At 41.3% G+C, this 26,516-nt stretch overlaps 1 protein-coding gene across 3 annotated transcripts in view; it reads right to left on the reverse strand.

The window, feature by feature from the left end:
• The window catches only part of KLHL2 (kelch like family member 2), a 122,525-nt gene extending 96,785 nt beyond the window's left edge, over nt 1-25,740 (reverse strand). For 2 of the 3 annotated variants that reach the window (XM_054029952.1, XM_054029951.1), the window contains exons 1-4: nt 25,538-25,740; nt 18,284-18,409; nt 6,394-6,500; nt 2,336-2,457 (exon numbers count right to left, since the gene is read on the reverse strand). In XM_054029952.1, the coding sequence (XP_053885927.1) occupies nt 2,336-2,457; nt 6,394-6,500; nt 18,284-18,409; nt 25,538-25,560 (378 nt within the window). In that variant the 5' untranslated portion in view covers nt 25,561-25,740. Of the gene's footprint in view, nt 1-2,335; nt 2,458-6,393; nt 6,501-18,283; nt 18,410-25,537 lie in introns of those variants that run through there. The other variant, XM_054029954.1, reaches the window with a different exon arrangement.
• Nucleotides 25,741-26,516: the final 776 nt, after the last annotated feature.

A 26,516-nucleotide genomic window follows, 5' to 3' on the forward strand; every position in this document is an offset into this window, starting at 1 on the left:
GAAAACTCTAAACAAAAGCCCTTACAAGAAGAACTTCATTTTTAATTGAAGTTTGGCCATCCATCCTAATGTTATGTACTGAAGGTTAGAAAGATATAGAAACACAGGGTTGGAAGGGATCTTGAGAAGTCATCAAGTCCAGTCCCCTGCACAAGTAGTCATCAAGGTATATATGGAGAAGTTTTGCCCGAGGAATCAAACTTTCTGAATGGGCAAAAAGGAGCTGCCATGAACACGTGAGAAGAGTATTAATGAAACCTCTGTCATTTTTGATAGTGCAAGAGCTCTCCACAACAACATTAAGAGATCTGTACCATTGCTAGTTTGGCAGGATACAGCACAGCATCATCAAAGATTTATTATATGGCTGACAAAGCCCTCAGACAGTAATACCACAAGCCAACAATATCCAAAGAGAACTACACCTCTACCCCGATATAACGCTGTTCTCAGGAGCCATAAAAATCGTACCGCATTATAGGTGAAACCGCGTTATATCAAACTTGCTTTGATCCGCCGGAGCGCGCAGCCCCGCCCCCTCTCCCCCCCAGAGCGCTGCTTTACCACCTTATATCCGAATTTGTGTTATATCGGGTCACGTTATATCGGGGTAGAGGTGTAGTTAGTAAGATGTGAAGTTACCGTTTCAGAATGGGAACACGCGTGGCCTAGATTGCTATAGGGGCTGGTAATGGAACATTTATTTTGATTTGTAAAATGCAATATGAAGCCTATCACTTCCAGGTCACTGATTCAAACTGGCTAAGACCAGTAGTGACTCCAACTGATGGCTATTCTGTGGCCAAGAAAGAGCTGATAATCTCAGTCCAATGCCTAGCAGTAAACTGTTCATTTCTGGCTGAAAGACTGAAGCGCAAGTATGTGGTGCATATAACAACGCACAATTTTTTCCCCTCTGGGTTTACTGTGTGTGAATGGCTAGTGATCTAATGCTCAGAGCAAGAAAAAGGGGGAGTGGAGAAACAAAGGCAGAGGGTAACAAGAGCAACTGGAGACCTAAATACAGCTTACCAAACAGCACCTCTTATCAAACAACCAGCATTAACTCTCCAGAATAGCTACTTCAGATCTTAAAGCAGCAGAAGCAAAGAAGAGGGAAGGGCTGAATCTGATGATATATAGTAAGAAAATATTATAGTGGGAGGGATAAAAACTAAAATTTTTATCTATTTTTCATTGTTGATTAGACTCTTTCATTGCGACATTTCTAATCTCTTTGAAGTGTGTCTGCCATGAATGAGTCATAGGTAAGATCAGCTGATTGAGTGAGTGGGATGGGCAAAGTCCTTGAGCTAAATACTGATTGATATAAATATAGAGCTAACTAGCAAGAGTCCATCCTTGAGCTGAAAAAAAAAGCCAGACTTAGTAGGTCACTGACAAAGTGAGAACTTAGGAGCTTGGACCAAGTGGTAGTAGGTGACTTAGTGGACTAACGTAAAGGAAATGTTCAATAAACTAAACTTTAATTTAAAGGGGGAGGTTTATTTTTGTTTGTTTTAAGACAAAAACTCAGTGCAAACTAGCACTATCAGAATGAAAACTCCAAGGTAGCCTTGCAGGTAGAACACTAGCAGCAAACTGATGAGTGTGGGGGATATCACGTTTACTGCACTAATGATATGCTTCAAAGCCCACTGAAGTCTTTCCATTGACTTCAGTGATCTTTGGATTAGGCCCAGAGTACAGGATGTGTGATTACTAGCCTTGGGAGCATGAACTACCCTTCCATCACAAAGGTGGGGAATTTTTCTACATCAGCATAGAAGCAAATTAGTAGTGCAGAGGCTCTTATAGCTGGTGTAGCTATACTGTGAATAGAGGTCTTCACTTTGCAGTAATGGGACTTTTCTCAAGCAGGGAACAGCCACATTTCAGAACGAACACACACACACACACACACACTTGACTTTCACTAGCAAAGTTACATGATTTTAGTACAAAATCCCTTTGTTTATTTATTTAAGGGCTTGCTGATACTTTCTCTAGTAGACAGCAAGATTACTGTCAATCTATCATTCATGAGAAACTACAAACTAGTGACTGGTGTTTTCTTTGCAGCACATGCAGTACTGAGGATTTGAATGTAGGTAATCAATGTCTTGGGGAGCCTGATTTTGCACTTAAGAAAAAAGGAGAATTCTGTGATCACACAATTTCTTTCTAATATTTTTCTCTCTCTTAAGGTTAAGATTCTAGCAGTAAATCCTATTATCTTTGCAAGTATAAGAAAAAAATCACCTTATTTTGGAAGAGCAAAAAATGTCAGACACCACAGAAACACCACAATTAGGAGAAGTTCTTACTCTCTTACCTGTACATTTTCTTCTGTAACCTGAATTTCAGCAGTGTAAACATAATCAATAAGCATTCTCAGCGTCCAGCCATCTACTTCCTTTATTCGAACTCTCTTTGCTCGACTCTCACTCATTTCACCTGCAATACAATTTTGTAGTCTGATTAATTTAGTCACCGGGAGCTGCACTACTGTCAATGAAGCTACTGTCCCTTGTTGGGGATGGTTTTAATTTTGTCGCTGGAAGAACTCTCTTCCAGCGATAAAGAGCGGCCACACACAGCCTAAAGGTAGAGTAACCCACATTATCTGAAGTTACTAAAAGACTATCTAACGTACTTATGTGGCTCCTATCACCATAGAATCTGACAGTCTCTTTATCAGGGCTCCTTGCTTCTGCAACTCATTAGGTTCTATCTTTGGATGGGGGGAACAGACCAGGGCTAGGAAGGACAACGCTTCTCCACTCCTGCCTCTTCTCTTGAGTTCCTCTGTCAGAATTTAGGCTCTAGAGCAGTGGTTTCAACCAGAGGTCCAGGGCCCCCTAGGTGGCCATGAGCAGGTTTCAGGAGGGCCACCAAGCAGGGCCAGCATTAGACTTGCTGGGGCTCAGGGCAGAAAGCCGAAGCCCCACCGCATGGTGCTGAAGCTCAGGGGCTCTGAGCCCTGCCACCCAGGGCTGAAGCTGAATCCTGAGCAACTAAGCTTTGCAGGGCCCCCTGTGGCGAATGGCCCTGGGCAATTGCCCTATTTGGTACCCCCTAACGGCAGCCCTGGCTTTTATATGCAGAAAAACAGTTGCTGTGGCACAGGTGGGCCATGGAGTTTATATAGCATATGGAGGGGTAGCTCAGAAAGAAAATGGTTGAGAACCGCTGATCTACAGGAAACACAGGAAATGCCAAACTGAATCAGACCTGTGGTCCATCTAGCCCAGTATTGTGTCGCTGATTGTGGCCAGTGCCAGATGTTTGAGAGGATGGTGCATGCAACCTCACGTTATGAAAAGTGGGATAATCTGTCCCTCCACATTATATCTCCTCACAATCCCTAGTAGTTAGAGATTGATGTAAACCCTAAAGTGTGAGGTTTAATATCTTTCAAAATGTTAGCATTTACAATTATAACTCTGGATGGAGAAAATGCCTCCATTTTTCCCTTTGGTTGTAACCAGTTAAGTGAGTGAAACTTGCAGGTCAACAGGTAGAAATGTGGGTTATTAGAAGTGTAACATAAATAGGAATTAAAGATTAAATTTAGGACTCTGTCAGTGGAGAATGGCCACATAGCATAGGCAGTGTGGTTGGTTCTTATTGGAAGGAAGCATTTGTACCTGTAGCACACAGTCTGCCAATCCTTGAAGCAACACTGGGTGTTGGGTTTAAAACTCCCACCACACCGATTCACTGAATAAATGGTTAGTCTGTTTACATAGAGATATTTTGAATGTGTGACATAATACTACTCAGCATTTAAAATACAGCTAACTTAATAGGCTTGCATTTCTGCATTATCAACGAGATGGAAAAAAGCATAATAGAAAAAGTTGCTTTCGTTTGAGTTGAACAGAAAACTAGGATGATTTTTTTTAATCTGATAAAAATATCAATGCTTACTGGTAATCAGAGCCAGAAGGGTACCCAGAAGTCACCTACCTCAAGACAGGCCCAACAAAGAAAGTAACAGAACGCCACTACCTGTCACCTACAGCCCCCAACTAAAATCTCTCCAGCGCATCATCAAGGATCTACAACTTATCCTGAAGGACGATCCCTCACTCCTACAGACGTTGGGAGACTCAGGCCAGCCCTTGCTTACAGACAGCCCCCCAACCTGAAGCAAATACTCACCAGCAACTACACACCACACAACAAAAACACTAACCCAGGCACCAAACCCTGCTACAAACCACAGTGCCAACTCTGTCCGCATATCTATTCAAGGGACACCATCATAGGACCTAACCACATCAGCCACACCATCAGGGGCTCGTTCACCTGCACATCTACCAATGTGATATATGCCATCATGTGTCAGCAATGCCCCTCTGCAATGTACATTGGCCAAACCGGACAGTCTCTACACAAAAGAATAAATGGACACAAACCTGACATCAGGAATTATAACATTCAAAAACTAGTAAGCGAACACTTCAATCTCCCTGGTCTCTCAACAACAGATTTAAAAGTGGCAGTTCTTCAACAAAAAAACGTCAAAAACAGACTCCAATGAGAAACTGCAGAACTGGAATTAATTTGCAAATTGGATACCATCAAATTAGGCCTGAATAGAAACTGGGAGTAGAGGGTCACTACAAAAACTAAATCAATTTGTTAGTCTAAGGTGCCACAAGTACTCCTCATAGTTTTTACAAAAAATAATTTCCCTTTGCTAAATACTCACACTTTGTCAACTGTTTAAAATGGGCCACCTTGTTTATATTGGCCTCATTAACACTACAAAAGTGATTTCCACTCCTTGTCAACTGTTCAGAATTGCCTACTTCCAACTTAAACTGAACTGGCTCGTTAGCACTGACCCCCCACTTGGTAAGGCAACTCCCATCTTTTCATATGCTGTGTATTTATACCTCCCTACCGAGTGTTCCACTCCATGCATCTGATGAAGTGGGTTTTAGCCCACAAAAGCTTATGCCCAAATAAATTTGTTGGTCTCTAAAGTGCCACAAGGACACCTCGATGTTTTCACTGGTAATCTGTGTATCAACCACAACTGAACACTTAAGAATTAATAATTGGAGAATTATTTAAATGTCATTTCTATGCTGCACTACATGGATATTCAGCCAAAAACGTGGGGTGAAGGAGAGAAGAAAGCACAGAATGGAAGACGAGTCAGTCCTAGCAGAAAGAAAATGTTAACAGATTTCAGTCAATTCCATATCATAAACAAATCAAGTCTATCCTAAATTTACAGTTTAATCTCAGTAAAGTGATCCCTGTTTCCCAATACACAGTTGTATATACCACTAGAACTTCTGATCCTAATTTGAAACTTAGTTGTCAACATTTTATGTTTACTCTTTACCTGCATGCCCCATATCAGTAATGTAACTGAAGTTGTAAAATGCATATCACAGTGATTATTTCTGATGTCCCATGTCCTCAAGAAAAAAATAAGGAAACATTAAGGACCAGAGTATACCACAGGGTGGGAGGAAATAGCCAAGCAATTTTAAAATAAAATTATCAAATACACATTTAATAATAATTTTCATTTTGACAGCATCTTCCATGAGAGGGTTTCAAAGTAATTTACTACTAGTGAAGAAGTAAATCCTCAACATTCAAAATCCACTGGGAGACATTAAGGATCTAAACCTACTTTAGACCTACAAACCCTCTAACATGCCTGCTGTAACAACATAACTGCAATTTATTAGCATGGAGTGAGAAGAGGCAAAATCCAGCCTGCACAGAAAAGTTATGCCAACAATGCACAGCATCTCTGTCACTCAATTATCCAAAGAATACCAAAATACGCACTGCAGCTGCCAAAGCCACTGAAAGCATTCATGTCTAACAGCTTACAACATTATAGAACTGAGGAATTTACTTAGGGAAAAGAAGAGATGTTAAAAGGGACATCATCTACTTAAAGTCCAGAAAAAAGTGATTTAACCTACTGTTACATAGGATTATTACTACTGAAAAGGTTAGAGAATCTCTTTCTCCTTTACTTTGAACATGTGACAGCAATTTACATAGTCATTTTCTACTGTTTCCCCTGTTTGTGTGCATCTTTCACAAAGAAAAAGGAAGAGAAAAATAAAATAAATAAAACAAGATAGACAAATACTAAGCATTGTCAGGAGGACTTGGAAGAAAGAGAATCACCCAAACCTACTTTTAACTCCCTTTATACAAAGACACTGGATTTCAAGTCGACAGTGACCTTCAAAGTTAGAACAAACTAACAAAATATATAAGGTTCCTATAATTGTAATGTCTTATTACTATATAAATAAAGCATAGCAAAACAAAACTTTTTTGCCTGTGCACTTCAGCATAGTCTGATGATAGTTAAAAGTAACAAGTGTTAAAAATATTTAGTACCTGTAAACATGGCATGGAAGTAAGGGCTGCAAGCAGCTAGTACGACTCTATGAGCTGCAATTTCCATGTCTTCAGCTACTATCGTCACATCACACAACAAGTTTTGACTGTTTGAAGAAAAAAAAAAATATCAAAGGAAGAGTAGTTTTACATAAGAAAAACCATAATAGAAAAGCACATAACATTTACCTTATAGTAAACATGACTTTTTCCCCAACAAAAACAATATTGATAAAAACAAAATTTTTGACTCAGTTTCAAAAAACACACAGCTGTATACTTACAGCTGGTGCTTGGGTTCATGCAGCTACCTAGGCGCAAACTAATTAATTCTGCTTTCTTGCTTGGATAAAAGCAAATGCCAAATATAGAACAACTTATATCAGCCTGTCAGAGTTCGACGCTATATACTCTGGAGGAATCCTCTTTCCATGCCATGTATCAATATGGACAAATACTAAAAGGTTAAGATTCACTCCCATGTAGATCAGGGCTATGAGCTTCCCAGTCAGTGATAAGCCCAAACTTCAGAGTGGCTTTCTTTGTTGTATTACTTTGCAAGTTCATGCCTTGTTTAGTATTCAAAATCACCATAAAGTCTTCTTTGTTATTACTACTTTTCAAGTATATCTTCATCATCAAAAATCTCTGAACCAAGAAAAACAGCTTAAGTTTTTCTAGGATGAAACATAGCATGCCTGAATTTCCAACTTCTTTAGTTGGTAGTGTTGTTGCAGCTACATTGGTCCCAGGACATGAGAAAGACAAGGTGGAAGCGGGGGGTTGGGAAAGATTAATTTCAGTGTGCAGGCCCCATCTAGTATGGCTTGTAATTGTTTGAGGATATCCCGTCTGGATTGCAGTGTGGTGTGGTAGCTGAGAACTAGGAGTGTGCGGTCGGTGGATTTTTTTCCTGTATTCAAGCAGATTCTCCCAGGATATTTGGATGGACCATTTCACGATGCAATCTACTTCTCCAATGGAGTGTCCTTGTTCAGTGAAGGCAGTTTTAAGTGGGTGAAGTGTGTATCCCACAATTTCTCCTAAAAGAACCACCATGAATCCATTAAACTCTCTAGAACACTCCCCCATAAGCATCAACCTCCCTGGACACCACAATCAGCTTCAACAAGGAAACCCTACAGACAACTATATACAAGAAACTCACGGATCACCACACTTACTTTCATTTCTAGTACCCACCCCAAACACAACAAGAAATCTGTTATCCACTCACACACCACAGAATATGCTCCAAGAAGAAAGTCCACGATACACACTTAAAACTGCCTTCACCAAACAAGGACACTCCATCAGAGAAGTAAATTGCATGATGGAAATGGCCATCCAAATATTCCAAGAAAATCTGCTTCAATAAAGGAAAAAACCCACCAACTACACACCCCTAATTATCACTTACCACTCCACACTGGAATCTGTGTGGGCCATCACCAAACAACTGCAATCCATACTTTATGGGGACCACATCCTGAAAGAAATCTTTCCTAAATCCCCTCTTACGGGCTCAAACAACCCCCCACCGCACCCAATCTCTCTAAGCTCACAATCAGAAGCAAGCTCCCCACAGACCAGGACACACCAAATCAAATGACAGCAGATCCTGCTATGACAGATACAAAGCCTGTAGACATATCTCCACTGCTAAGTGGATCAATACCCCCAACACCTTCTAAGATCCATACATCCTATTAATGCCTACCACAATATATAGAGTACCTCATCCAGTGCATTAAATGCCCCAACAAGGACTTGGGTGAAGTCAGGCAATTACTATTTTCTCGATAGAACTCAGACTGAAAAACAATAAATAACAAAAACATCCTGTCACCCATGGGCAAACTCTTTAAAAAACGATCACTCAATATCTACCTCTCAGTACTTGACCTCAAAGGAAACCTGCACAACACCTTCAAATGACAAACCTGGGAACTTAAATTCATAACTTTGCTAGAGACTTAGGGCTTGTCTACACTAGAAAATTAAGTTGACTTAAGTTAAGTTGACGTACAGTCACCACAGTAATTAAAATGGTGATTCACGTCCACACTTGCTCCTTCTGTCAGTGGTGCATGCATGCTCACCAGGAGCACTTCCACTGACTGAAGTTAGGCATTGTGGGACACTAAGAGCTAGAGCCTGGCAGCCCTTGGTATTTTTTCATCCCCCTGGTAACAAAAGTTTTGCTGACATAAGTGCTAGTGTAGACATGGCCTCAATAGACACACTGGTTTCATGGCTCATTACAATAATTTGTAACCTACTAACCCTCCTTTGTCCTGTGACTGCAGAAGTGTTAATTGTCACTTCATCTTGAATGGTCTCTTGCAATGTGTTAATTTCTTATGCTTAATCTGTTCCACCTGGTATTTAGCTGTGACACTCTGATTACCTTTCCCACATCTGAAGATCTCTGTGTAGCTCAAAAAGCTTGTTTCTTTCACTAACAGAAGTTGGTCCAATAAAAGATATTACCTCACCCACCTTGTAACTTTTCTAGATCCATTTGTATTTCTCTCCTGAGTGTTTACAGTACACTGTTTCCTCCCTCTTCTTTCCGAGAGAAATTCTTTATTAACTTTTTAATTTAAAACCTGGCCTCATGCAGATCTTTGTAACACACTCACTAGATACCTCTGTCCAGTAAGATCCATTGCAATTTACCATTACTCTTCATAGTCAAATCTCTCAAGATCTAAGTTAAAAATCTGGCTATTCTCAGCATTTCTGATAGGCTGGGGGTGATCAATTGCATACTCTACCTACTGCTGCCACCAATGGCAAACTCCAGTCTCTCCCTGGCCTAGAGCAATATTTTGGCTCCAAGACAACAGAATGCAGCAGACAGTAGACAGAAAAAAAGACAGCCATGTTTGTTTTAGGTATGGGGATGTGGAGTTCTAAGGGCCAATGCATACCAGGGCAGAGGGAATTACAAGAAGGTGTGAAGATAGAATACACTTGCGTAGGACAACTTCAGAGAGTTCAATAGCTATATTCCGTGCTCATAAATTCTCTCAGCTTCAGATTTTAGCCCAGGATATGGCTGTTACTTCATCAATTGGATTTATCAATAAATCATTTAAATTAATCACCATGCCCAGAGGATACTCAGTGCTCAGAAGGAGCTGGAGAATTCATGTAAATTTGTTATTAACAAGAGCAAGCCGCTAACAAAGGGCCCTCCCACATCGTACCCATTTTTTGTTAAGAGCTGCTAACGCTTATCCTGGGAGTTACAGAACAGTGGGCCTTACACTTTGGTACCAAGAAAAAGAGTCATTGAAGCTTTACATATAGGCCCCATGTACACAGGGGCAAGCTGAACTTAAGTTCTTCAGCAAGGCCTGTGGGTTTCCACAGCAGCGCAACAGACTAGAATTCTGCCTGCTCAGGACAATTAAAATGGAAGTTTGTAGTAAATTAAACATGAAAGAAGTAATACAATCAGAACTGTATCCCATTTCATTACATTTTAAATATTCACTTTTACACTGCCATTACATTTGTTTTCAACATGCTGCAGATTTTGCATTAACACATAATTTAACACCTACATTGTGCTAGTTGCCACAAGGAGTAAGGGATAAGGTGGATTTTTTGGCAGTTTAATAGGAGACAACTGGGGTTTTGGGGACCTGAGAGATGGTTTGGTATGTGGAATACGTACAGTAGCTGAATGTATCTGCTTCTCAGCAATGAAATAGTCAAAATCTGTCAATCTTTAGGTTTGAGAATTAACTACCTACAAGTAGTGAGACCACTGGGGCAGTTTACCCCTTGTAGAACTATTATTTCAGGATGTGTACAGACATCAGTACATTGGTTATTTTCAGCTTATCTTTTGGAAGTCCGCACCATAATCACAAAGACTAGAAACTTTTTTTTTTTTTTTTTAAATAATGAAAGGATACACTGAAGCAATTCTGTGACAAGCTATTCAGCTGCAGAATCAGAGTCTACCAAGGGGCTCTGGCGGTAACATAGTTTGGTACATATGCAATATAAGAAACCAGTCTAGATTTTGTAATATTAACCATTTTCGAATTAGAATGCTTTTGGAAGTCCTTGTTTATCAGCTATTAAAGCAGTTTGGGAAGCATGAGTAAGAAGTTCCATCATGATAAAAACAGATTATTATGAGGCCTAAAGATAGGGACTAAATGGACAATTTTCAATTTTGGGGGGAACTTACATCTGCATAGCAGATCCACAAAATCCAGACCCCTGAGAGATGTAGTTATGCCATCCTAACCCCCAGCGTAAATAGTGGTAGGTCAACAGAAAAATTCTTCCATCAACCTAGCTACCGCCTCTTAAGGATGTGAATTAAGAACCCCCTCCCCCTTCAGTGTAGGTAGGGTATACCCCGAACCACTGCTGCAGCTGTGCTGCTGTAGCATTTTCAGTGAAGACATACAGCTGGTGTGTAAGAGTTAGTAGATTGGTGTCCCAGTGATCAACACTAGGATCGATGTTAAGCATATTTGACATCTACTTAGAGAAGATTGTGATTTATGAAGTGGTAAGATTTACCAAGGACAAAATTATTCAGATTAGTCAAGAAATGTAAGGATTGTGAAAATCTTTGATAAGATAGAACAAAACCAGGTAAATGGGTAACTTGACAGCAGCCAAGATTCAATGGTAGGCAAGTGAAAGGTTATACACATTGGAAAGAATTTCAGTGTTCATGCTGAGGGATTCTTAAATAGTTATGACCTTACAGAAAATGTCTACTGAAGCGCAAATATCTCAAAAGATATTTGCTTAGATTGCTGCCCAAATGAAAGAAAGTGAGCTTAGAGGCAGTATTAAAAAATACTCAATAGTACACAAAATGCCTACTTTAAGATACTGCCTTATTTTGAACAATATAATCTATTTTAGTCAACTCATTCTCAAAGCTGATACACAAGACCACAGAAGGACACTAAACAGAAGTCAGAGGTATAAAGAAGGTTTCCATAGAAAGATTAAAATGTTTAAGATAATTTCATTTGGAAAGACAAGCAAGGGAAAGCTAGAGGTATAGTAAACAATAATGAATACTTTCAAAGAGGATCAAATACCTATTAAATAGTTCCCATAATATGAAAACAGATCTTAAGTTAAAAAGCAACAAATTTAAAACCGAAGGAAATGCATTATGCAACATAATCAAACTAAGGTGCATTAATACTGAGTTTTTAATGCACCACTACCTCGATATAACGCGACCCGATATAACACGAATTTGGATATAACGCGGTAAAGCAGTGCTCTGGGGGAGCTGGGATGCGCACTCCAGTGGATCAAAGCAAGTTCAATATAACACAGTTTAACCTATAACGCGGTAAGATTTTTTGGCTCCCAAGGACAGCGTTATATCGAGGTAGAAGTGTACTTTCTATTACAGTCTAGAGGAAACAGTCAAATAAATCTAATTAAGCCCATTGCTCTGAAGTCAACCTTAAAAGTAATTCAGTTTATTATTTCAAATCCAAAAGAAATGCAAATACAAATATCATGTGACTTGACAAGGTCCTAATGTTTTGACTAAATTTTACTCAAACTGAAGCCACCTTTCAGTATCATCAGTAAACATTTGTGGCAGCTATGCTACTAAATGCAACTATAGTTGAGGTTTGCTTGGCACCATTCCCATTTAAGCCTCTCAATTGTTTATAAATACAAAACAAAAACTGCTTGTACTCTCTCAACAGCAATCCTAACTTTAATAAGTCCTGGAAATTGAAGTATATTTTTAAAATAATAATCCAGGGCCTTCAACAATGAACTCTGCTGGGAAGTCACCTCACTTTGTCTGCAATGCAACAGCAAAACTGAAATCGGGTTTGTTACTTCTGGGCACGATAAAACCTACGATTCATTCTTAGACATGACCTCTAATTCTACACTCTCCCTCATCTCCAAAAAATCACTCACTTGACCCTGCAGCTCTGCCACATTCCTTGACGTTGTGAATCTGGTTACCATAATCCTTGGAGAAGCAAGAAATGTGGTAGGGTGTAGCATGACAACCATTCAATTTGGTCAGCAGTGTAAGGATGGGCAGGAACACTTAAAAGGGCATAGCTTACTCTCAGGCTATGTATAATGTCTTTAACTAAACAGTCAGCGTGATGTAGATTGCAATCTCCATGTTTGTCCAGAGTAGCACAAGCTGTCAAAGTTCAATAAATAAGTATGGCCACAGTGTCGGTAGCAGCAAGAAGACATAGCCACATGCAACAAGTGAAGAGCAAATATAGAGGCAACTTTACTGAGAGATACAGATTGTTGTTTTATGCCAAAAGAGGTTAATATTTTTAGGTAAGGTAGGGGGAAAAGGTAGGGTATATGAAGTTTAAAATCTCAGGGCAGGTTTTCACTACAGGTTGGGGGGGGGGGGGGGGGAAGGGGCGATTTAATATACACAAATTCGACCTATCGGAACCGACTTACTCCACTGTGAGGACAGCGGCAAAATTGACCTCCGCGGCTCCCCGTCAACGGCGCTTACTCCCACCTCCGCTGGTGGAGTAAGAGCGTCGATTTGGGGATCGATTGTCACATCCCGACGAGACGCAATAATTTGATCACCGAGAGATCGATTTCTACCCGCCGATTCAGGCAGGTAGTGTAGACCTAGCCTCAGGCTTTGTCTACACTAGGGAAATTCTGCAAAAATTTTGCATCATTGTCAACACTTATTCAGCTGAACCTGTTGTAAGACCAGCTATAAACAGTTTTGAGTACCACATCACCTAATTCTCTTACTAAATAGTCTAATTGACATGATACTAAGAACAGTATCAACACAGGGATTCCAGTGTTGCAATGATGGGAAACTTAACAAAGAGCTTTTCCTAGTGCATAAGAGGCCTATGTGAAAAGTGACATCTTAACTGAACTTATTTGAAATATACTATGCAACAGACAGTGTCACTGAAACACAAACATAATTCTTCAAATACTTTTCATACCCCATAAGCAGGCTTGGAAGGATTAGATTTTTTAATCAGTAAATGTTGGTAAGCATCGATTTCACTGTACACACCCAAATCAACAAATGAATATCTCCATCAATAATAACTGAAATTTACAAAAAGCAACAGAGGGTCCTGTGGCACCTTTGAGACTAACAGAAGTATTGGGAGCATAAGCTTTCTTGGGTAAGAACCTCACTTCTTCAGATGCAAGTAATGGAAATCTCCAGAGGCAGGTATAAATCAGTATGGAGATAACGAGGTTAGTTCAATCAGGGAGGGTGAAGTGCTCTGCTAGCAGTTGAGGTGTGAACACCAAGGGAGGAGAAACTGCTTCTGTAGTTGGATAGCCATTCACAGTCTTTGTTTAATCCTTATCTGATGGTGTCAAATTTGCAAATGAACTGGAGCTCAGCAGTTTCTCTTTGGAGTCTGGTCCTGAAGTTTTTTTGCTGTAAGATGGCTACCTTTACATCTGCTATTGTGTGGCCAGGGAGGTTGAAGTGTTCTCCTACAGGTTTTTGTATATTGCCATTCCTGATATCTGACTTGTGTCCATTTATCCTCTTGCGTAGTGACTGTCCAGTTTGGCCAGTGTACATAGCAGCGGGGCATTGCTGGCATATGATGGCATATATAACATTGGTGGACGTGCAGGTGAATGAGCCGGAGATGTTGTAGCTGATCTGGTTAGATCCTGTGATGGTGTTGCTGGTGTAGATATGTGGGCAGAGTTGGCACCGAGGTTTGTTGCATGGGTTGGTTCCTGAGTTAGAGTTGTGATGGTGCGGTGCGTGGTTGCTAGTGAGAATATGCTTAAGGTTGGCAGGTTGTCTGTGGGCAAGGACTGGCCCGCCTCCCAAGGTCTGTGAAAGTGAGGGATCATTGTCCAGGATGGGTTGTAGATCACTGATGATGCGTTGGAGAGGTTTAAGCTGAGGACTGTAGGTGATGGCCAATGGAGTTCTGTTGGTTTCTCTTCTGGGCCTGTCTTGTAGCAGGAGGCTTCTGGGTACACGTCTGGTTCTGTTGATTTGTTTCTTTATTTCCTTGTGTGGGTATCGTAGTTTTGAGAATGCTTGGTGAAGATCTTGTAGGTGTTGGTCTCTGTCTGAGGGGTTGGAACAGATGCGATTGTACCTCAGCGCTTGGCTGTAGACGATGGATCATGTGGTGTGACCGGGGTGGAAGCTGGAGGCATGAAGGTAGGCATAGCGGTCGGTGGGTTTTCGGTATAGGGTGGTGTTAATGTCGCCATCGCTTATTTGTACGGTGGTGTCTAGGAAGTGGACCTCCCGTGTAGATTGGTTCAGGCTGAGGTTGATGGTGGGGTGGAAGCTGTTGAAATCATGGTGGAATTCTTCCAGGGTCTCCTTCCCATGGGTCCAGATGATGAAGATGTCATCAATATAGCATAGGTAGAGAAGGGGCATGAGTGGACGAGAGCTGAGGAAGCGTTGTTCCAGGTCAGCCATAAGAAACTTCCTCATGAAGAAACTTGCACAAATACAGACAGATATCTTCCTTTCCAAATGGAAACGGATGGACATCATACCAAATGGACTGAAGGTGAAAAATCCATTGCTATCTACATACTGCACAGACCACAGTGAGAGATTATGCCATACATTATCAAAGAAACTGAGGAGCCACCTGATCAGCATCCTATACAGCAAACAGGAAAACATCAAGAAAGAGCTCTCCAACCTGGAGACTTTCATAAATAACCAACCCTCCACTCGAATGGACTTTACTAAAATAAGACAGGAGATCTACATTACACACTTCACCTCTCTACAAAGGAAAAAGGACCGTAAGCTGTCTAAAATCCTACCTGCCACATGGGGCCACAACAGGGGTACCCCTAACTCACCCAGCAATATCGTCAATTTATCCAGCTACACACCCAACCCAGCAGAAGAGTCTGCCCTATCTCGGGGACTCTCCTTTTGCCCCAGCACCCCCACGAACATGACACAGTTCTGTGGTGATCTGGAAGCCTACTTTCGCCGCCTCCGACTCAAAGAATACTTTCAAGATAACAGTGAACAGTGCACTGATACACAGATACCCTCCCACCAACAACACAGGAAAAGGAACTCCACATGGACTCCTCCTGAGGGTCGAAATGACAGTCTGGACCTATACATAGAATGCTTCCGCCGACGTGCACAGGCAGAAATTGTGGAAAAACAACATCGCTTGCCTAATAACCTAAGTCGTGCAGAACGCAATGCCATCCACAGCCTCAGAAACCACCCTGACATTATCATCAAAGAGGCTGATAAAGGAGGTGCTGTTGTCATCATGAACAGGTCTGACTACCAGAAGGAGGCTGCCAGACAACTCTCCAATACCAAATTCTACAGGCCACTTTCCTCAGATCCCACTGAGGAATACACTAAGAAACTGCACCATCTACTCAGGACACTCCCTACACTAACACAGGAACAAATCAACATACCCTTAGAGCCCCGACTGGGGTTATTCTATCTACTACCCAAGATCCACAAACCTGGAAATCCTGGACGCCCCATCATCTCGGGCATTGGCACTCTCACTGAAGGACTGTCTGGATATGTGGACTCCCTACTCAGACCCTACGCCAACAGCACTCCCAGCTATCTCCGTGACACCACAGATTTCCTGAGAAAACTACAATGCATTGGTGACCTCCCAGAAAACACCATCCTAACCACCCTGGATGTAGAGGCTCTCCACACAAACATCGCCCACACAGATGGAATACAAGCTGTCAGGAACAGTATCCCTGATGATGACACAGCACAACTTATTGCTGAGCTCTGTGACTTTATCCTCACGCACAATTATTTCAAATTTGGTGACAATATATACCTCCAGACCAGTGGCACCGCTATGGGCACCTGCATGGCCCCACAATATGCCAACATTTTTATGGCTGACCTGTAACAACGCTTCCTCAGCTCTCGTCCACTCATGCCCCTTCTCTACCTACGCTATATTGATGACATCTTCATCATCTGGACCCATGGGAAGGAAACCCTGGAAGAATTCCACCATGATTTCAACAGCTTCCACCCCACCATCAACCTCAGCCTGGACCAATCTACTTCCTAGACACCACCGTACAAATAAGTGATGGCCACATTAACACCACCCTATACCGAAAACCCACCGACCACTACGCCTACCTTCATGCCTCCAGCTTCCACCCCGGTCACACCACACGATCCATCGTCTACAGCCAAGCCCTGAGGTACAATCGCATCTGTTCCAACCCCTCAGACAGAGACCAACACCTACAAGATCTTCACCAAGCATTCTCAAAACTACGATACCCACACAAGGAAATAAAGAAACAAATCAACAGAGCTAGACGTGTACCCAGAAGCCTCCTGCTATAAGACAGGCTCAGAAGAGAAACCAACAGAACTCCACTGGCCATCACCTACAGTCCTCAGCTTAAACCTCTCCAACGCATCATCAGTGATCTACAACCCATCCTGGACAATGATCCCTCACTTTCACAGACCTTGGGAGGCAGGCCAGTCCTCGCCCACAGACAACCTGCCAACCTTAAGCATATTCTCACTAGCAACCACACACCGCACCCATCACAACTCTAACTCAGGAACCAACCCGTGCAACAAACCTCGATGCCAACATATCTACACCAGCAACACCATCACAGGACCTAACCAGATCAGCTACAACATCTCCGGCTCATTCACTTGCACGTCCACCAATGTTATATATGCCATCATATGCCAGCAATGCCCCTCTGCTATGTACATTGGCCAAACTGGACAGTCACTACACAAGAGGATAAATGGACACAAGTCAGATATCAGGAATGGCAATATACAAAAACCTGTAGGAGAACACTTCAACCTCCCTGGCCACACAATAGCAGATGTAAAGGTAGCCATCTTACAGCAAAAAAACTTCAGGACCAGACTCCAAAGAGAAACTGCTGAGCTCCAGTTCATTTGCAAATTTGACACCATCAGATCAGGATTAAACAAAGACTGTGAATGGCTATCCAACTACAGAAGCAGTTTCTCCTCCCTTGGTGTTCACACCTCAACTGCTAGCAGAGCACCTCACCCTCCCTGACTGAACTAACCTCGTTATCTCCGTACTGATTTATACCTGCCTCTGGAGATTTCCATTACTTGCATCTGAAGAAGTGAGGTTCTTACCCACGAAAGCCTATGCTCCCAATACTTCTGTTAGTCTCAAAGGTGCCACAGGACCCTCTGTTGCTTTTTACAGATTCAGACTAACACGGCTACCCCTCTGATACTTTGCCTATCTGTAAATTTCAAGTAAGAAAAATACTACTAGATATCTTTAAATCAAATTCAAATTTATTTACTTTGTATATTTTGATGTGATGTTAACAATTTCTTTTAATTATTATAAACTAACTTTTGAATCTCAATATCTACTGTCATTAAATAATTATTGTCTGACACCCCCATAATTTCATGCAACTGTGAAAATTTAAATATACAAAAATAAAAAATGCTTAAAATCCATAATGTTGTGCAACTTTGAAAATGTATATCCAGAAAAATAGAAAAATGCTTAGATATCAGTGGTTTATTTTTGTTGAAATTATAAAAAAAATAAACATTGAATTCTGCCAAGCCAACACATAAGCAATAGCTCTGACTAGCTTGTTAAGAGTAATATGAATATATAGTACAGATTCCATCAGATTACTTTAGGACTATCAATAAGTTACCACTTTTTAATTTTATCATTCATCTTATTGGTTTACCTGGAAAGCTACGTTCATGGTATTACACATCCTATTTACAGCAGAAACTTAAAAAAAAAAAAAAAAATACACTTGTGAACAATTGAAATTGTTTGTCCCCCATACATGTGCATAAAATGAACACAATACATACCTTCTTAATTCATTCATAACTTTGAAAGCTTTCTTCATATGCCAAGGATTCACTGTAACAGGGCAGTGTTTTTCAGTATTATCATCTTTCAGATCCACAGGCTTCTGATGGCAAAGTTTTGTACATCTGTAAACAAACAAGACAAACAAGTTTAGTTAACATTTCAGTCTACTTGAAAATCATGGTCCCAATTCTTTTTGCCAAACTCACTTTGTACTCAGAATGATTTCAAATTCCACATTACCAATACCCAGTACGTGTTTTGGAAAATATACCATGCACCTAATAATACTAGTCAGAGGAATACATCCAATAGCCAGGTTGATGATAAAGAAGAATGTTAGCCCAGTAAGCTCCATGAGCAAAGTCACTACTGAGGAGCCCATCCTCCCCCCTACCAATCCTCAGCTTCTGGGAAAGGAATGGGTAATGGAATTTTTGCGTAGGTGCTGTCCCTGAGTCCAGTCAAGGCAAGGTAGAGCATCTTTCATCTAAACCTATGATTAGTTGTTCCCTGATCATAGCTGAGGCCTGGCCTGACATGAGTGATTAACAAATGAGGGAGACCTCATTTCTTGGATAGAATTAAGGAGGTAAACAGATTAGGCTGAAAACAGAACTTTTGTGCTAAATAAGATAAGTAAATAGGTCAGTAGGCTAAAAAGACAATGTCTGTGCCAGCTAAGGTAAGAGGCAGAACACACAGAGCACCATTTACTAACAATGGGTAAAATAAGTTAGAAATGAAGAGATGAGGTTGAGCATGGGCAATGCATGGACAGAGCATGCTGCACAGGGATTGGTTCCTGCAAAGTAACCAAGCCAATCGAAAAACATGTGATGCAATGTAATATGTAAATACATATAAAGAAAGAGGCTTTCTATGTAACTTTGGATGTGTGGGATTTCCTATATCCACCTATACTTGAGCCTGATCAACTCAGGGTAGATTCGCTTTGTGACACACACCCCCCCAAAAAAAAAAAAAAAAAAAAAAGAATCTGAGTAACAAAATCTGGAGTCAAACTGAGAATTAGATGAAGTATTCTCCCAGAACTGGACAAGGTGTTCTAGATAAACTGAGTGGAAAAGATCTCAGACGTAATCCCAGTACTGATAAATGTTTAATCTCCCATACCCTTACCTGTCTGTTGGAAGAGAATCAGAGTTCACTCCCTTTCCCCCAGCCCTAGGCTGCTGCAACACAACATCTCCCACAGCTTCCAGGTCATCCTCCCCCTTTGAAAACTCCAATATCTGCTACTGTTCAGTTTTCCACATCAGCAACATGAAACTGACATGACTATGGGCAATTACAGGGCTATCCAGGAGACTTCTGAAGACAAGGAGTGAAACTGACCAGACTTTTTTTTAATGTGTTACTGCTGCTTGAAAAGTCTCAGAGTAGCAGTAGAGACAGCAAAGCTGTCTGAAGAACAGCATCACTTCTGTTTAGATTTGGCAAGTGATCTCACAACCATAAAGTAAAAAACTTAACTTTTTAAAAGAATGTTTAAATTCTACAAACATTGTTTATACCAGCTCCTTTGCTCAGCTAAGCTAGCCAGTAATGACTTGGCAAGTAGATTTTCAAGCTATGCTATTGCCTATAATGTCTAAGGGCTGTGCTGCTATTCCCACAAAGGAGACAAAATACCATTTCACTCTGTTATACAATATTTACTAGCTCTCATATGTTCATCTGCACTACACAACTTTATTCCCTAACCTCAAAATTTCCCAACAATCAAGCATGAGTATTTGCCATTCAAATCACTTGTCGGAGGCAATTCACTCTGACACAAATACTTTAAAAGTTTACAATATCTTACACTGAAGATTAAATCACTGCTTATAGTTTGTTATGTTTAAGGTTTATTTTACCAAATTAGGAGGGTCAAATTCAACGTAAGATTTAGGGACCTAGAGCTCTGATCTGTTTTTTCCACTGCTAGAGCAGTGGTTCCCAAACTGGGGTTCCTGAAATGTTACAAGGCGTTCTCAGGAAAAAATTCCCTAATGGCGGACAGAGCTGTCCCTAGGGGCCCCGGGCAGCACGGGACCAGCAGCCTGGAGCCCCTGGACTTCCAAGAGCTAAGCAGATCAAAGCAAGCATATCTATCACACTGAGGAGATTTAAACTTCAAGACTCTTTATAAGAAATGGAAAGGGAGGTGGACATTTTTTGCTGTTTTTAAAATTAAATAGGCAACTAGTATTGTTTTTAAAATTATTATGAAGAACAAGTTTAAGCTTTGTTGTAACGTGCGTTGTTTGCCTGAACTGCTCACGACCTGAATGCTCTTTGAGTTGGCTTCTTAAATACCTTCATGCTGTTTCACATCTGATACACCTTGATGAAACATAGGAGCCTTGTCTTATAACAGGCTTATTCAAAGTGATACAAGCTACGAAAGTGAGATCTTGGAAGAATGTTGGCATTTTCATAATGTAATAAAAATACTGTAATGATAAATAATTAATAATAAATAGTGTGTAATAAGAATGCCAAAAACAAATGTTATATTTCCAAGATCACTGCTTTTATAATTTATACTCAGGTAAAGGAGAAAATCCCTGGAAATATTCATTTTTAAGAGGGGGTTCGTGAGACTTGACATTTTAGTGAAAAGGGCTCACAGGTTGTTAAAGTTTGGGACCCATTGCGCTAGAGTATTTTTCTGAGCATGTCTGAAGCAGCTTTTAAAAAAAAAAAAAAAAAGATAGCACATACATGAATTTAAGATTTAAACCTGTAATTCTAGATGTGCTGTATTCCCACAAATAGGAAAGCAAAGCAACCTTTATTATACCATTCAGGATTTTGGGTCTAGTAACATAACATTTTGGACCAAACTGCAAGAAAGACAAAAAGCACTGATCCACAAAGCAGGGTGGATAAAAATCAATGATTTAAAAGAAAAAAAAAAGAAAAGAAAAAAAAATCGCATTTTTTTATTTAAAATGCTTTTTGAGGAAAAAACCTACCTAAAGATAGTTTTAATTAAGATACATTATAGCTCAAAGATATCTCATCATGGAATAGGGATTATAAATTCTAATTCTATAGTATGAGACAATATATTCATGTAACATTTAAGAAAAGTTTTGTAAATGAGTTCCAATAGTTCATGGATTAGGGACCCCAATCTTATGGGGTTCCACAGGCTTCTGTATATATTATTCAGGTTAGTCTTTCTATCTACCCAATGGGACTCAGTGCTCAGTCTAGAAGATACCATCCGAGATGCTTAATTTTGCAGTTTTCAAACTGTGGATTTGTGTCTCCAGAAGTAACATGCTTGTTAACAGCAAAAATGTTTTTAAATAAATAATAATATATAGAGGTGAGAAATAACAGACCTCAACTCTATTGTCCCTCTGCAAATTTGTGTACACAGAGTCAATCCCTTACCTCTCTCTAAAAGTGCAAAGTTTCAAAAAGTTCAATAAACAGAACATTGTTAGGGGCGAAATCCATCTGGACAAGGAGAAGAAGTCTGGAGATAAATGTGAGAAGTGAGGGACATATGCTTGTTTTGTTAAAATGTTATATGTTTGCTGTTGAAGAAAAAAATCCAGAATACTTAACACTGTTGTTTTATTTAACTAAAACAATTTAAATGTCTTTCTGGTGATGTTCTCCTCCTAATATAGCATGGCAAGAAAACCCTCCAAATATTTATGATTAACACATTGAATTGGAGATAGTTCACCTCCCAATGACTTCATAAATATCTCCTTCAATTGCCTTTGGTAAATGAAATAACCAAACAATCATTCATTTTCTGATATAGTTGTAAAACTAAACTGAAAAGTTTTCAAAATAAGTCACTGTTTAAAAATGTATAGTGTGTACCTTCTAAAAATGAAATCTACATCTATCTCTGAGTTGTTTCGAGTATGTATTAAGGTTAACACAACCAACAAGAATGCACTTTTATGTAGAAAACCATGATTAAATCGAGTCTTCCTGATTAGTGATTTAAATCAATTTTATTTAAATCAAATCCACCCTGCCCCAAAGGAAGAGAGAATCATTGATAGAAAGAGGTCAGCAGAAAAATAGAGTTTTCTACTTCAAACCCCTAGCAACTTTAACACTTGCTACATTCTAGAATTTAAAAGTTTGTTTTACAGCTAACTTTTGGGAAGTGTCCTAAACGAACAGTTACAATTCAAAAAGTGGTTCCGGGGGTAATTAGTAGAAAAAATTTGCATCAATGTTCAAAAAAACCAACATTAGGAAATATTTCTTCTTTACATCTATCACTACACTACAAAACACCTAAATACATCATCTGTAGTGCATTTCTTTTAGAGTAAACTTTAATTTTCCAATTTATATGTTGTATATAAGGATCATAATTCAGAAATAAAAGCAAGCAATCAAAATGATATACTGAAGCTACAGGTATTATGCAATATATATTGCACCATAAGATAATTAACGGTGAAGTAAACATTTACCCTTTTACTTCTCTGCTTGCTTACAACACACATCCAAGTCAGCAATACCTCTTCTACCATAACTTCTCACACTCCAACACAATACACCACACGCTAAAAACTTTAAGATGATTCCAAATGCTGTCTTTGAGGGTTTCCAGACACACTGGCTAAGGTGGAGGGGTTGATTACATATGAACCATAAATTCGTAAGGAAGTGATGTAACGGTCAGATTCTAGGTTACAAAACAGCAATGTCATGAGTTGGCTATTATGTTATAAAGACCACAATGAATTAAAAAGCCCTCCTTAATATGCATCCTATTTTGGGGGCTGCTTTACATACTTTAAATTACTTTGGATTTGTTTAGTGGTATCTCCAGCTGAGCTACAGTTGTTTGTGACAGCAACTCTATTTTAGTTTTCTAGTGGTCCCATATCGGTGGCATCTGAGACTATTCTGTAATGAGGAGGGTATGATGCACGTACATTAGACCACAATGTAGACAGCCGGAGTGAATCTTAACCTAAGCCTGGTGGAGGCATGTGGTTTGAATCTTCGATACACTGATGCTATAAAAGATCTTCCAGTTGTCCTGATTATCATGGTTAACTAAATAGGGTGAAAACAATGTGGTTGGCTGAATCAGAGGAATGATCAGACTCATACTACCTTTTCTCTGCCTATTCTATTCATGCAACCCTCCCTGTTTGATGATCCTTGCTCCTCCTGAAATTCCAGGACTACAATAGCTACACTTTGGTGCTCCTGAGAAGTAGGTAAAGTTTAAACATTCAGGGGCAATATATAGCCTCACTTGCATGTCAGATTACAACACACATGATAATGTAGGGAGAAAAGATATAATGCAGGATCTCTTACATTCAATCCTGAATTGGTATAAAAAATGGAAGTCTAGATTTGTATATGGGCATGCAACACATTTATTGAATACCAGAAAACAACAGATGGGACCCAGTTGTCATTTCTAACTTCATATGTCAAAGTCTTCACCTGTCAGATCTTGGAAGAGCAGAAAGTGCTGCCATGTACACTGAATAAAGTTTTCATAAGCATATTCACTTCCATTATCCCATACACACCACCCCATCATGATTAATTCCTTCTGTCCTCAATCTTCTGCTAACTCCTCCAAAATCCAGGCTCCTACAAGCAGCAAAGGCTGCAAGATTTGTTGCAGACAGGCCTCTTTTTGGAAGACAGCTTGGGAAAGCACAATTTTACCATAAGAGATAAAGAACAGCAGGTGGTATATTTTTCCATTTATGCATAACAGTGTAGGGAGAAGGTGTCTGTACCAAATTTTTGGTCAAATGCTTAGTAACTGCCAAACCCTGGGTATTAGAGAGAAAAATAAGTGAGGTAATACACTCCAAATCCTGGGTACAAAGGAGGTAATATGTTGCTTACCTTAATACAAAGAAAATATATTGTTGTTTGTTACAAAAGTAAAATTACTGCACCAAGGAGGAAAAGGGGTTTGCAAGTACCATGGGCAAGGAAGGAGTTACACACTTATACATAATACTATTGCTCAATCACTGGAACACTTGTGCTTCACATCTGAGGAGGTTTGGAACTACGGAATTGGTAACGTGTTGTAAAATACTGAGAAGCAGAAAATATACATACCTGCATCAGTGGTTTATGTAACTACTTATTGCTTAGCAACCCTGCTTTTTAAAAAAGCCACTATAGCCACATGCCTTGAACACTCTAGAAATCTCTTAATGTAGTAATACATCTCAGTGCATGCTCTAACAGGTGTACATGCATATGTATGCATACACAAAGCCAGCAAATGAGCGTGAGTGATACTTTAAATGTTTCATATTGTCTGCAAAACCATTCTTAATAAAACAGATGCTATAAAAATGTCTATAGGTAATGCAAAAATGAGAGAATCTCAGTCAAGATGAGGGAAATCTAACAGGGTGGTTACACATTTCCCTTGAAGGCATCCTTAATGAGGGTGCTAGTCCCCTCCTTGGGAACAGATTTTAAGGGCATTCCTTAGCATCTCCTCTCCTGGTCTTATGGAATGGGAGTGCATTTTATCATGTTTTCTACTGACCATTTTTAATCTTACTCACTTTCCGCAATCTCCCTCATTCACCGGTCTCTGCTTATGACAGCCCTTAAGAGTTATTTATGAAACACTGCCATGCTTGGCGCTGTACAAGGTACAACGAGACAGTCTGCCCCCTGAAGATCTTACAGTACTAGTGCAAAACAATAAGTATTATTAAAATCCTACCGACACCTTGCCCACTGCTACGTTTTACCTGTTGGGTTCTTCTCTTTTGAGACCAATCCCGCTAACCCAGGCGAGGAATGGGATAGCAGCATTCACACGACCCAACAGGGCTGTAACTGTGCCAGGCTTTAACGTGTCCTAACGCCACCAGGGCAGACGGGAGGGATCCAGAGCCAGCCGGCAGGTGGGAGACGCGCATTCTGCCGGGTCCCTGGCAGCGGCGTCCAGGGCTCCCCTGCCAGGATCGCGCTGGCACAAGCGAGGGAGCGGGAGGAAGAAGGGGGACGAGCCCGAGAAATGGGCACTCAAGGCACCGCGGTACCTGGGCACCAGGAGGGAGACCCCGAGCCACAGCTGCCACCTCCCTCCAGGCAGGGGCTACCGGAGACCAGGAAGGGGGGAAAGGGGCCGCTCCCCAGCCCGGAGGCCATGGAGGAGATATCGCCGGGGATTCCCCACGTCATCAGCAGGGCGCGCCCAGGGCATCCCCGAGGCCCCCCTCTCTTGCCCGCCCGCCCGCACTCACACCGGCGGCAGCAGCATCTCCATCGCGGCTCCGCGCAGGCTTCCTCCTCAGAACGCAGGCACCGCACGCTGCCGCCAGCACCATTCCAGCCGTGCGCGCCCGGACACCCCCGCCGCCCGCGCCTCTCCCCTGCCGGGGCACCCCTACCGCCGCGCAGGAGGAGACGGGCTCCCATCCATCTGCCCACCAGAGCCGGGCTACGCTGCCCCTGCCGGGTGCCACTAGCTCAGCCCACTTCCGGGTTCCATCCAGGAGGGCGGTGACGGTGCAACGTCAGCACGCAGCCTCGCAGTGAGAATAAGAACTTAAGTGATCTCTCTCCTGCCATCCATCCCCACCCTCTGACAAACAGAATCTAGGGACACCCTTCCTTACCCATCCTGGCTAATAGCCATTAATGGACTTCATCTCCATGAATTTATCCAGTTCTCTTTTAAGCCCCCTTATAGTCCTAGCCTTCACAACCTCCTCAGGCAAGGAGTTCCACAGGTTGTGCACTGTGTGAAGAAGAACTTCCTTTTATTTGTTTTAAACCTGCTGCCCATTCATTTCATTTGATGGTCCCTAGTTCTTATATTATGGGAACAAATAAATAAGTTTTTCTTACTCACTTTCTCCACACTTCTCCACACTACTCATGATTTTATATACCTCTATCATAGGGTTACCATATTTTGTGCCTCCAAATGGAGGACACTCCAGGGGACCCCGGCCCCGCCCCCAGCCCCGCCCATGCCCCCGCCCCAACTCCGCCCCCTCCCCAAAGTCTCCGCCCCCTCCCCTGCTTCCCGCGAACATTTAATTCGCGGGAAGCCTGAAGCAGGTAAAGGGGGGGGGGAGGAGGTGCGGCCTAGGCTGGCCCTCCCGCGGCTCCAGCCTGGGTCGGCTCGGGCCCTGGGGTGCCGGCCGGCCCCGGCCGACCACACCCAGCCCGCCCAGCACTGCCGGCCGGCCCCTGGCGGCCCGGCGCACCCCCCGG

This window comes from Malaclemys terrapin, chromosome 5 (assembly GCF_027887155.1).
Source record: "Malaclemys terrapin pileata isolate rMalTer1 chromosome 5, rMalTer1.hap1, whole genome shotgun sequence".
Lineage (NCBI taxonomy): Eukaryota > Metazoa > Chordata > Testudines > Emydidae > Malaclemys > Malaclemys terrapin.